The sequence below is a fragment of the Dasypus novemcinctus genome, chromosome 5, assembly GCF_030445035.2.
Source record: "Dasypus novemcinctus isolate mDasNov1 chromosome 5, mDasNov1.1.hap2, whole genome shotgun sequence".
In the NCBI taxonomy this organism is placed as follows: Eukaryota; Metazoa; Chordata; class Mammalia; order Cingulata; family Dasypodidae; genus Dasypus; species Dasypus novemcinctus.
The window spans coordinates 133,249,689-133,263,019 of record NC_080677.1 but is presented as its reverse complement, the minus strand read 5'-3'; the positions used below and the strand labels follow the sequence as shown (position 1 = coordinate 133,263,019).

The 13,331-nt window shown below is 44.1% G+C and overlaps 2 protein-coding genes and 1 long non-coding RNA gene across 16 annotated transcripts in view; 2 read left to right on the top strand and 1 right to left on the bottom strand.

Moving 5' to 3' along the window:
• Positions 1-284: 284 nt before the first annotated feature.
• On the bottom strand, positions 285-2,287 carry CCT8L2 (chaperonin containing TCP1 subunit 8 like 2). Its single transcript, XM_004476309.2, has one exon. It carries the CDS (start codon positions 2,006-2,008, stop codon positions 341-343), a length of 1,668 nt encoding a protein of 555 aa, XP_004476366.2. The 5' UTR covers positions 2,009-2,287; the 3' UTR covers positions 285-340.
• Positions 2,288-2,393: 106 nt separating this feature from the next.
• Positions 2,394-3,039, top strand: LOC131278598 (uncharacterized). Of its 2 annotated transcripts, none has more exons than XR_009185978.1 (2): positions 2,394-2,545; positions 2,744-3,039. It is a non-coding gene; the product is annotated as an uncharacterized lncRNA (long non-coding RNA). The 2 variants fall into 2 exon arrangements; XR_009185979.1 differs by having other exon boundaries at positions 2,737-3,039.
• A 7,333-nt stretch (positions 3,040-10,372) lies between these two features.
• KMT2C (lysine methyltransferase 2C) overlaps positions 10,373-13,331 on the top strand; it is a 357,676-nt gene continuing 354,717 nt past the window's right edge. For 11 of the 13 annotated variants that reach the window (XM_071215363.1, XM_058298033.2, XM_071215362.1 and 8 more), the window contains exon 1: positions 10,377-10,804. In XM_071215363.1, coding sequence (XP_071071464.1) covers positions 10,644-10,804 — 161 coding nt within the window. In that variant the 5' untranslated portion in view covers positions 10,377-10,643. Of the gene's footprint in view, positions 10,805-13,331 lie in introns of all 13 variants that reach the window. The other 2 variants (XM_071215365.1, XM_058298034.2) reach the window with 1 other exon arrangement.

The following is a 13,331-nucleotide window of genomic DNA, read 5'->3' as shown; positions in this document are numbered from 1 at the left end:
ATAAATTTACATATAGTAGAATATGAGGCATGGATACTCAAATAGCTGGAAAGAGATTATTGTATTTCTTTTGCATCCCCAAAGCACACTTAGTTAAAAATTCTTCAATAGAATTGAATCATGCTCTTATTTTAAGAAATGAACAGAATCTGATGGAGAGAAATTGGAAATGAGAAAAACCAAGAATCGGAAATGGACTTTTATGTTCCTTTAGGTGGGTTTTTTTTCCCTAAAGAAACTGACTCTATTAGTACCAAATAGGGAGGGAATAAATAAGGCAAACATTCATTTTGGGGGTGATTGTACCTCCCTGGAAATCTCTGTTTTATTGAGGATGTTGCTACTTAGTCATGCCGAAGAGTTTTTCTTTCGAAGGAGATGGACATTTCTTTGTCTTCTTAGAATCAGGATCCAAATCCCGCTTCTGTGTGGGAATTTTTCTGGCCACTATAATTTCATTTACAGTCAGAAGCTGTAGCACCACATCAGCTACCACTCGAAGCCCTTGGGCTTTGGCTATTAGTGTGTCCCATACCTCTTCCTGGGCCACATTTATTAATCCTTCTTCTCCCACTCCTATTAGGGAGTTTCCAGTTTGGTGAGCTCCGTGCATTTCTGCCATCACCTCTGAGACAGCTAAACCTGCATTCTCTGCCAGAGTTTCAGGAAGAGACTTGAGGGCCCGGGCAAACGCTAGGAATGCAGGACCATTAGGCCCTTCCGATTTTCTTCCTTTTTCTGAGAGTATTTTTGCCAGAGCCATCTCTGTGGCCCCAGCTCCTGGAAGCAGCCTGGGATCCTGACACAGCTGGAAATAGGCATCAATGCCATGGTAGGCAGCCTGCTCTGCGGCTCGTAGTCCCTCAGTTGTGGGCCCCCGGAGGACCAAAGTGAGGGCAGGTGTGTCTGGACATACCCATTCAAATACCACAGCCAATGCTTCTCCCAGCTCCTGTCCGTAGACCCTCTGGCACTTTCCAGGCACCAGGGGAGGAAGCAGGCGAGGCATCAAAGGGGTGTGCAACACCTCACTCAGGTAAGCTATCTCCCGCCGGGACTTTGTTTGAATAACCATGATGCCGCAATTATCAGCACGAATTAGGGTCTTCTCATCAATTTCCCCCCATACCACCACTACATTAATAGCCATAGCTGCCAGCTGTGCTACTTGCTTTTCTATCAATTGCTCACTTCCTTTCCTAAATTTAGATAGCTCCTCAGAATTAGAGAGACGCGCACTTGCTGGTGCATTCAGACTGGCAGGTCCAAAGGGACAAGCAAAGAGGGCCACCCTGGCCCCACCTACCACCATTGTTACTTGCCCACAGGGTTTCCCAGACACTGCCAAGCCTGGGAGTAGGCACGAATTCTCTAGGGTGGCTCCACGCAGTGTGCACACCCCAACACACTGGGGTTTAAAGTTCCCATCCAGCTCCCTGGCAGCCCAGCAAGCCTGGGCTACTAAATTGGTCAAGAAGTCTGCCTGGGGCAGAGTATGGGTATTCATTACAGAATGGAGGGCCCAAAATGGATTTTCCAAAGGACCCAGAGATCGGATCACCAAGGAAGGCAACAGCGCCAGGATCTCCGTAGTTGCTGTTGCATAGGCCTCCCGGAGCTGGGAGCGAGGCAGGCCTGCCCGCAGCACATGTTCTGCCTGCTCAAGCAAACCTTGTGTGAGAAGAACCACAAAGGCCATGCCGTCTCCACTGTTCTCTGCTTGGGTTTGGGCAGCTTCCCGGAGGAGCCAAGCTGCTGGATGTTCCAGTTCTAGGGCCTGGAGAATGGCAGTGGTATACCCTGTGCAGATTGTTTCTCCTTTAGCAGTCACCAGGAGCTTCTGTCGGCCACAGGGGCCAAAACAAGACCGAATGACACTGGCTAGGGCCTGGACTGCAGCAGTGCTGCTCAGCAAGTACATCTCTCCTCTTGGACCCCTCGTGCTTTGCTCTGTGCTCTGGGCCAGCAGTTGTGGCAGATCTAGGGCTGAGGGGACTCTGTTGTCCATTGCCTGAGGACAGAAGACAGATTGTCAGGGGTTCAAGAGATGCTTTAGAATCAGCGGCAGGAGCATGCCTGACACCAGTCTTTGAGTCGACTCAAGAGGTCAGTGGAAACAAGGAGCCAAAGGCCCATCAGTGTCATCTGGAGAAGTCAAGGTGTATATGCACTTTCCTCTTAGGTCTGAGGATGGGTGATGTAAGGTTTTGGTTCTAATCTGGTAAGTGCTCAGCTCTAAAACGTCACCCAAAATCTATTCTGTAAAGGAACTGGACTGTTGGGGCTTCTGAACCTTGGTAGCTGTAAAAGGAACTCTCATTGTTTAAGTCACAAGGGGCAAATGGAACCAGGGTTTGCACATGAGGTCACAGAAGGATGTTTAGAATCAGGGTAGCCCTGAGGACAGGCAGAAGTCAAGCTTAAATTGCCCAGCAGTTGAGATACATATGAGTCTGTGCCAGGCTCAAGAGTTTCATTTTAACTTCAGAGACAACAAAGAGAAAATCAGATGAAAGTACAAACCAGCTTCAAATTTCTGATGAAGGTATGGCTGCTATATTTTAGTATTTTGAGAGAGAAACTGACGGATGATGTCCTTTTGTTTTTTTGCACTTTATTTTCCAGGTCTCTGTAATACTACCCATGTCTTTCTTATCTGTCTTTGCCGTTTTGGCTATCCTATCAATTCGTGCCTATTGGGTTCCTTAAGGTGTCTGTTGGGCTTTTGTCTTTGAGGTTGCAGGTGTGTGAGGCTGCCAGTGGCTGCCAGCTGCATGCCTGTGCAACAACATCTCCAAATGACAACAATGTCATGAACTGGCAAAGGCAATTCAAGACCAGGAGGGAAAGAAGGTGACAACCTACAGATGCAGAGATAGAAGTGGACGCAGGGAAATAAGAAGTGACCATTGGGGAAGATAAAGGGGACAAAGGAAGTAGAAAACCAAAGTGAAGAGAGCTGATTTGCTGAGGTTTAAATGCTAATCTCCCTTTCGCTTTTACCGTCCATCCTTAGAATATATCTTCCATCCATCTTCCCCTCCTCTCTGCCTTTGTCCTTTCCTTCCTCATATAGAGTCTGTTGGAGGAATGATTGCTTCTGTTTTGGTTTAACAAGTATTTATTGAACACCCATTCTGTTCAATATAATGGGGAACACAGATGATAGGAATTTAGAGGGAAACAGATTTGTACCAAATTAACACAATATCTGATACGTGTTAGGTAAATCACCAGGTAGAAATGATGATTATATCTTTTAAGATAGGGAGAAATGCAGAGCAATGTCATTACTTTTCATTTGGAAAACCCCTGTTTACTTCGTTTAATGCCAAAGGTCCCTAACAAGAAATAGAACTCTGAAGTCATGACAGTATGGTGGGCACTGTTTTAATATTTCGGCAGAAAAGATGATAAATGGGAAAAGAATAAAAATCACAGTGAAAGTAAAATATAATTAATGATTAAAAGGGGTGATTTTGGAGAAAAACATTTTCTTTGTAAGAACAACTTGATTGCTTTTGTAAAAATGATATCCATTATTATAAAAGTTAAAAAGAAAGATACAGAGAAGAAAGTAAAGATCATTTTGAATCCCAGCTCAGAGACAACCACTGTTTATACATATATACATACCTACAGAATTGTGGATGTATACAGTTTTAAATAACTAAATTGTATGCTATATATCATATATGATATTCTATAATCACTTCTTCCTCAACATTATCTTGGCCTTTAGGTCCTCATAGAAATGTTTCTAAGGAGATATTCAAAAGTCTGAAGATTGTGGACAACTTTTTTTTTTTTTTAAATCTCTTTTGAGTTTGGAAATTCTATCAGAGACTGACATGATCCTTGATACCTAGGCTTCTGAAATCCTGTAACAGTAAGAAGAGGCCCACATAATGAATGTTTGTTTTAGGTGGCAGAGATGGCTAGCCTGTATCATAATAGAAATGTAAATTGTAATAACCAACACAAAATGTAGCATAGTATGCACATACACATCGTCTATAAAGATACAACTTATTTTATAAAAACTTCTATTAAGTACTGTCTTAGCTCTTTTTCTAACAACAAACATACATTTTTGCATTTGTTTCACTTATTCCACAACTGTTTTTTGAGCTGGCATACAATAAATATACCAAGCACATTGCTAAATGGTAGAGATGAAGGGTGAGTATGACAGATAACTTCACTGTCTTCACAGAGCCTATGGTGGGATAGACAACTAATCAGGCGATTTCATTACAGGCCAGGAGTGCTGAGACTGGGGAAGCATACGGTATCTGAGAAGTTTTTAGGGGGATCCATGACCACCGAGGAGAGGTGGAGAGCTCAGAGGTAGAAATGAAGTCTGAAGTGAGAGCTAAAAAAAAAAAAAAGTAGGAATTGGCCAGGTGAAAAAGAAAGTAGATTTGGGACAGCATGGTGAAAGTTGATAGTCCACCAAAAAGTAGTCCCAAAGGCTGGAATTTATGGCGAGAAGGCAAGAAATGGGGAAGCAAGGAGATGAATACTTTTTGGCTGGAGCAGGGCAGAGACTTTCCAGGGCCTAGTAAGCTATGCCAAGGAATTTAGACTTTGAATGGGTCTGCAAGTTGTGTTTCTGATGTAAAAGTATATGACTTTGTCATGTAAGACACTAGCCTGTGTGCACAGTACAGAGGAAAATGATCTGATAATTGTCTGATACTTTAAAGTAATCAGACAATTAAGGTCTGATTATCTTAAAGACGGTCAGCCAGTCTCATAAAACAGGCCCCAAATACTGGACTGAAAATCTTTAATCTGCCTCTCTTAGATCAAGCTAACCAAGGAACTACCAACTCTAAATTTTTCTTTTTTACTGTGTGGACATTTCATTGTGAAGAATATCTAGCTAAACTGATTCAATACAAAATAAATGCAAAGAAAATTTTTTGAGTATGCTAGGAAGTGTTTGCATGAGGTTAGACCATTATATACATTCTCTAACCATATAAATTTTTAAAAAAAGATTTATTTTATTTATTTTTCTCCCCTTCCCCCCATTATCAGCTCTCTGTGTCCCTTCGCTGTGTGTTTTTCTGCATCTGCTTGCATTATCTGGTGACAGTGGGAAACTGGGTCTCTTTTTTGTGGCGTCGTCTTGCTGTATCAGCTCTCCGTGTGTGTGGCGCTTTTTTCACGCAGGGTGGCTTTCCTTGTGGGGTGCACTCCTTGCGCATGGGCACCCTATGAGGGGGGACATCCCTGTGTGGCACAGCACTCCTTGTGTGTGGCAGCACTGTGCATGGGCCAGCTTACCACACCGGACAGGAGGCCCTGGGGATCCAACCTGGGACCCTCCATACGGTAGATGGACACTCTATCAGTTGAGCCATGTCTGCTTCCCAAACCATATAAATTTTGACCTGCTAAGATGGGTAGGCATCAGTATAGGTTGTTAGGTAGTCTTGTATATCTAAAAAGGAGATGATCCTAAGAAAGTGTGTGTGAATGTGTGTGTCATTTTCTACAATGGTCATAATCACCCCTTGTCACTTGGCAATTTGTAAGAGTTTTTGTCACTTGCTGGCAGAATGTTTTCTAGTCCACCCCACTTCTGAATAGACATAGATAGCTTTTCCCTATAATTCCTGATTTCCTGACACCCCAGCCCTTCCTCCAATATCTCACAGATGCATTTCTTTTAAAACTATTTTCTTATACACAATGGTTGTAAATATTTAATCTTTCTATTTGAATGTTATTCTGCATTTATTTTTTAGTTGCCTGCTTGTTCTTTTTATGTTTATCTTAAGTACAACCAGGTTTAATGTATCGACACCTAGAGGGCAAGATTCATATCTATATCAAGTGTGCTACAAAACATCCAGTTATGCCACATTCTCTCATACACAAATTATTTTTGAAGATGATTATTCTGTTGATTTCTTCTTAGTTTCTTCTTTGGAGTTTTCCATCACACAGGTATGTGGTATGGCATAAGTCACTGGAATAACTTAGGTAAAGCACTATGAAATTTTAAAGCTAAAAATGCACTTTGGAGTAAACATCAACTAAATATAATTTTAAGTGATTGAAATTCTTTTAAAAACTAATTTTCCAAATGATTTCCTATGAGTGCAAACTTTTTTAGTGTATTTTAAGAGTAAAAATATGAATACAAAAATTATATGATGTAGCAATTTAAGTCTTCAGTGGTCCTTCCATGATTGTGAAACTTTGGTTCCTAAAACAACCCTGAGGAATTTGAGACTTTATGGGAAAAAAAAAAAGAGGGGCATTTAGTTGTGACCCTATGAATGAGCCTTATAAATATTTTTACATTCACTCAAAGCAATAACGACTGCACTCTAAATAAACACCATATCAATAATGTTTTATAGGCCTTCAATTAGTAAGACTAGGTACTGTACTATGAATTTGTATTCACTGTCACTTCTTTGCTAGAATCTTTTGAGAATCTCTTTTGCTTACAGTTTTGTGAGATACTGGTTTTATTTGTTGCAGATAACCCCCCTGCCCATCCCTGCACTTTAAATATTTTGATTTGTACTTTTTTTAAGAGTAGTACATATACTCTGAAGGATTCAAATATTATAGGAACTTAGAAAGTGAAAGTCCCCTGTAATCCAACTGTTAACAGTTTAGTCAATGTCTGTCATTTAAAAAAATGCATATTTAACATGTGTACTTTTAATTTTTCATTGGTGTTTGATCTTTTTTGTATATGCCCAATGCCTTTCCGAATCTACAATTTTGAGGAACTTCAGCCACCTACCTTCTGGGTTTTTTGCCATTGTGGTCTCAGAGCATTGTAATTTGGATGACTGAAATGGAAAAATCTTTGGAAAAACTTTATTTATGTTAAATAAGTATTTAGATCTTTCTGCAATATCCTGGTTTATATTTTCTTTGCTCTGCCCCTGATAACTTTATGCCAAAGATACTGCTACCTTTAAAAACAGACCCCAACTCTCTTTCTGCCTAGAGTAGTCAAAGAAATGGAGATTTAAGCCTGGGTTTACGCACCTTCATCATCTTTTGTTTTTCCAGAAGCATCACTGCAAAAACCTCCATTTCTATATTGCCATTTACTCTACCTACTTTTCTGTTCTCAGTCCCTTGTTTCCTTTGAAAAATTATCTCCAGCAGGAGTGACTTGCACTTTGTATATACTTATGCTTAAATTGTCCAAAGTGTTGAAGAAGTATACTGACGTAAATTATGATGTAAAATTTTGTGCATGTGAAACTCAGTTAGAAATGACTGTTCTAAGTGTTAGCACTGGGCACAGAGTAAACATAACCTCAGGACCAATAATCCAGGTTTTGAAAGTGCACTTTAAGGTGCAATGTGTAGAAAAATGCAAAAGGGTGAGTTTTAATATTTGTTTTTTTAAAAATTTTAAAATATATTTTATTTCATCCAGAGGCACTCCTTATCAAGTCTTGGGGACTTGCTAAATGGGTTTTATTAAAGTTTTTCGTTTGTTTGTTTCCACTCTTTTACAGAAGCAAGTGTCCCCAGTTTGTTTGTTTGTTTTTGTCTTTATTCATTTTTTTAATATTAGAGTTTTAATATTTGGACTTAATAAACTTTAAATATACCCCTCCATAAATTTATTATTAGTCATGTATATGTTGTATTTTTATATATGATAGTCAGGAACTTCTCATCTGTAGTTTCCATTCATCAAGCCACTTTTCTCCAAATGCCCTTGCCTGTGAATTTAGTGAGCCTAAGGAAGTCAACAGGGATTACAACCTGAAGGAATTCAAATGACTCTCTTACTATATTCTCATTTCAGCCATTTACAAAAATTATGCTTTTGGTCATCATAAGTTCTGGAAATCAAAATGTATTTAGTTTGCCCATATAGGTAATAGAATTAAAAATTTATATTCTGGCTATTGGGAGGAAAGGCAGTAGAACAATATCACTGGAAAACAACACCATATTATTTTTACCTATACTGAAATGGTGTTGTTGTGCAGATTGAAAGAAATCATGATCAGAAAGTGCTTAGCAGGAAGCGGACTTGGCCCAATGGATAGGGCATCCGCCTACCACAGGGGAGGTCCAAGGTTCAAACCCTGGGCCTCCTTGGCCCGTGTGGAGCTGGCCAATGCTAGTGCTGATGTGCGCAAGGAGTGCCCTGCCACACAGGGGTGTCCCGCGCATAGGGGAGCCCCACGTACAAGGAGAGCGCCCAGTGAGGAGAGCTGCCCAGCATGAAAGAAAGTGCAGCCTGCCCAAGAATGGTGCCGCACACACAGAGAGCTGACACAACAACATGACATGAACAAGATGACGCAACAAAAAGAAACACAGATTCCTGGTGCTGCTGATGAGGACAGAAGTGGTCACAGAAGAACACACAGTGAATGGACACAGAGAGCAGACAACTGGGGGGGGGGGAGAAGAGAGACATAAATAAATCTTTTAAAAAAAAGTGTTTAGCAGAGCCAGGCCCAGAGTAGATGCTTATTAAATGATAGTTTACTTTAATTCTTCCTCAGATGGTTTAGGTCTTGATAGTTTTTCCCAATTCAATCTATTATATTGTTATTTCCATATATTAATTGTTAGGGAATGGAAAGGGAAGCATAGAATAATACGTTGTCCAAGTGTTACCTCCATATTATAATAAATCCAGAATTCCATATTTGTCACTGTCTTGCTGAGAAAGTGTATATTTCAAGCTTTCTACATCTCGCCCCATTTTCCTCCTACCATTTTCGAGTATTATAAAAAATACTTCGATTTTTGTCTCTATCACAACACTGTGAACGTTAAAATCAAGTTGAAGGCCCATCTGTCAGTTTGTTTCCAGGCTGCCCCTACGGGTCTCTTGCCAGGCCCCCACTCTCATTTTCCTAGGGTTGGGGCAGCAGTCCCATGAAAGCCGGTGATCAGAGCTCCACCTACTTTACAGGACGTTCTTACGTGTTATTAAAAAAAAAAAATCAAGTTGTTGGGCTTTTATTGGTTTGTCTTTCAGCGTTTCATTCCTCAAAATATCATTGTTCTGTCTTACAGCTTTAAAAGCCTTTTCTGGATTATTTTTTAAATGACGTTATGATACGAAACTATAACTGGAATTAGATTGTAATGTAGATTGTAATGAAGTTGCACTCCATTTCTTTTTCGCCACAGACATACATTAAAACAAAAAGAACGTATATGAGCTTGGTAAAGTCCCCTCAGGCTGTGTAATCAGCTGTACACATTGGGTATATGGGGTTTAGATGGGAAACAAACGCACTCAACACAGAAATGTGCTTTAGACCATGCCAGGTTTGTTCTATATGAGAGCATATTTTGGAGTGTTTACACTGCTCTCCTTTTTCTCCCTCTTCCCGTATTTTCTGGATCCAGATCCCGGGGGTTTTTATCCACAGTTTGGCTTTCTCCTTAGCCCCAGCCGGAGCCGGAGCCGGAGCCGGAGTCACGGCGGTGGCCCAGCCGCCGCGTCAGAGGAGGGGAGGGAGACCTGGGAGTGGGCGGGGGAGCCGGAGGGGGAGGGGGCGGTGAGGTCAGCGGCAGCGGCGGCGGCGGCGGCGGCGGCAGCAGCGCGTCCGCGGGAGGCAGGGAGCGGCGCAGGCGCGGAAGGAGCGCTGTGAGTGGCAGCGGCGGCCCGCGGGGGGGCGGGGGCAGGGGACCCTGAGGAGCAGAGGGAGGGAGAGGGGGGGACGTCGAGGCAGTTGTGTGTGGGCCAGACGGCGGCGAGTTTGAGAGGTCTGTGGTGCGTGTCGCCCCGGGGGAGAGACACCGGCGCAGCCATAGCATTACGGCCACGGTTGTGTGTGTGTGTGAGATACACGCACCCCAGCAAAACTTCCTCCTCCCTGGCTCCGGGAGAGCGAGCGCGCGTGTTTGTGTGCGAGCGAGCGAGCGAGCGAGCGAGCCGCCCGCCCTGAGAGAGCAACCCGGAGAGGGGCCGCCGCTCGCGCAACCCCGGAACCAAAAACAACAACTGGAGCAGCTGTCAAAACTTCGCCGCCACCTCCCCGGGCCGCCGCCGCCGCCTCCCCGGGCCTGACGGCCGCGGCCGCGGGGACAGCCGCGGCGGAGTGGGGGGGGGGGGGGGGGGGCGACGACCCCGGGCGGCGGCGCCCCCGGCTCGCGACCCGGGCCCCTCGCGCCCACCTCTCTCCCCACCTCGGCCCCTTTCTCTTCCCCGCCGCGGGCGACGCTCGGAGGCGAGACCGCGGGCGGAGACCCCGAGGGTCGAGCCCGGCGCTCCCGGGCGCCCTGCCCGCGCGCGCCGCCTCCCGCCGGCCCGCGCGCCCGCTCCGCGCCCACCCCGCGCCCGCCCGCGCCCGCCCGCCGCAGCCGCCCGCACCCGCACCCTCCCCGCCCTCCCTCCGCCCCGCCCCGCCCCCGCCGGCCCGCGGCCCCTCGCCCGGCCCCTGCGCGCGGGAGGTGCGCGCGCCCGCGTGTGTATGTGTGTGAGTGCGTGTCCTGCTCGCTCCATGTTGCCTCCTCTCCCGGTACCTGCTGCTGCTCCCGGGGCTGCGGGAAATGCGAGCGGCTGAGCCGGGGAGGAGGAACCCGAGTAGCAGCGGCGGCGGCAGCAGCGGCGGCGGCGAGAGGAGCCCCCCAGGAGGAGGACCGGGATCCATGTGTCTTTCCTGGTGACTAGGATGTCGTCGGAAGAGGACAAGAGTGTGGAGCAGCCGCAGCCGCCGCCACCACCCCCCGAGGAGACCGGAGCCCCGGCCCCGAGCCCCGCAGCCGCAGACAAAAGACCTCGGGGCCGGCCTCGCAAAGATGGCGCTTCCCCTTTCCAGAGAGCCAGAAAGAAGTAAGTTGAGTGTGTGAGGGAGCCAGGCTGCGAGCCAGCCCCGGGCGCCGGGAGCGGAGCTGTCACCAGGCACACTCGGCCCTGCGCTCCCCACCCTCCGCCCCGCTCCCCCACCTCCGTCTCGCTCCCTCCGAGCCTCACCGACTGCCCCCCCCTTGGGGAGTGGGGGTTGGGGAGAGATTACTGTCGGCTTAATGTCTCTTTGGCACACACTCCTTTCGCTCTCTGCATTTTGCGTTTCCCTTTACTTTCTCGGCCGCCCTCTCCCCACATCCCCTCCTGCGCCCCCTTTAAAAAAACAGATCTGTGCTCCCCCGGCCTCCACCCTGGAACACCCGGCACCTCACTCTGCCAACTAAGGCTCCTGTAGGGTCTCGTCTCCGCGACACTTTACTTTTTAGTTTGGTCTTTTCGGGGTGTTTTCTTCGTGCTGCTTTTTTGGGGGGTGGGTGGCTGGGGGGAATTTCTCGTTTATTTATTTTGGCCTAACTGGATCGTTTAAAAAAACAAACACATTATGAAGCATATCCAGGTAGTGCCCTCGATGAATTTATTATAAGCTACAAAGCAGTCTGCGCTCGGGAAACTCTCCCGTAGCTGTCAAAATGTCTTGCCCAGGTGGTCTCCGTGGCACCGCTTGGTGGGTAAGGAGAAACGGAGAACTAGTGCTGTTTTTTCTTTGTCAGCTAGTTGTTCCTTTAACTTTTCTTGATCGCAAGCGTTTATTCTCACCCTTTTATGTTATATTTGGAAGTCGTTTAACTTTTCTTTCCCGCCCCCAACACTCAGAACCTCCCTGCTCCACACCAAAAAGCCCAACTCATGTGTATCACTCAGCTTTAGGTAAAACCCTGCCTCAAGTTGTAGCCAGTATTCCCACTCAAGGCAGAATATGGAGAGTACATTTATTCAGATAGAATACAGATATGAATTGCTTAACTTATATCGAGGCAGTCATTTCTCTGTTACTGGGTTGGGAATAGCTGTTGTTTGTTTTTGAATGTAGATTAGGAATGTAAATTTATTAGATTATCTTTCTCAAAAAATGGTTAGACAGGAACTTTCCCTGCAAATTAGGAAACCCGTTTTAGTGCCAGTGAGTCGCTCGGCTGTTGTGGCTTTTTAGTGTGCTGTGGAATATCTGTGAACGTCTTAGAAAGTTGTAGAACGGTGTGTACTAGTTATTGGCTTCACTCTGAGCACTGGATGGTGGAGGAAACCAGCACATATATGGGTAGCCTGTTTCTTTGGTTTCAGTGCATTCATTTAATAAGTAGTCTTGTTATGTTTGGTATAGTAAAAAATAGTAATGTCAAGTGAGGCAGAACAGGACAGGTTGTGGGAACCCCATTAAGCACTTGCCTGTTTGCACTCTTTTTTGCTTTGCAGACTTACTATGAAAGTGATTCAGGGCCTTCCACTTACCTCCATATTTTATTGCTAGCTGTTACCTATGACAAATCAGGGAAACAAGAAGTACAGGATGTATACATTACTAAGTTACATTCTTTGTGATACAAAGTCAATGTTTATTTATTATGGCACTCTTATTGTAATATAATGTCTAATAGAAAATGCCATTATTACTTTATTACCTGAGATTTGCAAAAGGAAGGTAGAGTTTTAAGTAACTTTAAGCTTCTTCACCACTTTTTTGTATCCTTTAAAACAACACAAATCAAGCCATATTAGGGTTTTAATGTCATTGCTTTCTGTTTTCACTATTTGGTAACCTTTCTTGGTCTCTTTTTGAACATTAATTTGGAATTATTATGTGTTTTTAGATTTCCATTTAATTCTCACTCTTTTTATAGTAGATCTTTCCATGTTCTCACACCCCTCACCCTGTGTATACATGCGCATGCACACATTTGCTTTTCCTCTTTTGTTGAAATGAGCTAATTTGTATTCATTCGACTCCTGGATGCACTGAAGAAAGGTTGGTTTAGGTTAGTAACCATTTTATAGTGTGACTTTTTATCTCTCATATTATGAAGAAAAAGGTGAAATTAAAAATATTCTTGAGAAGTAAAATATTTATACAAAGTGACACAATATAAAAACATCAAAATTTTTGGAAATATTTAGAAAAATTCCAAGTCTTAAGAGAGTTTTCTCTTTTGAATTTGAAAACTAAAGTAGCATTCCCTCTAATAAGAGAGTAGAGTAGCAGTAACTTTTATGGTTCTAAACTTTTTAGTGAATTCTTTATTAGGTGGGTCTTTTAAAGGGGATGGAATCACCAATTGTTTAGAAACATGTAACTGGAAACTAATATGGAAACTAGTATGTGAAACCAAGAGAAGGTTTTTCTGTTGTGTACACACTCTACACTGTACTCTACACTGTAACAGGTTTGATGCATAAAAGACCCTGTATTTTGTTATTGGAAGACCCTGAAAGTGAAACTGATAATGTAACAAATGTAAATTAGGTTTTAATCACTGAAATTATGTGAAATTGCAAATAACTCACCTACAGGCATGAAAACAATATTTTTGAAACATTATGGAGATAAAGACTTTAA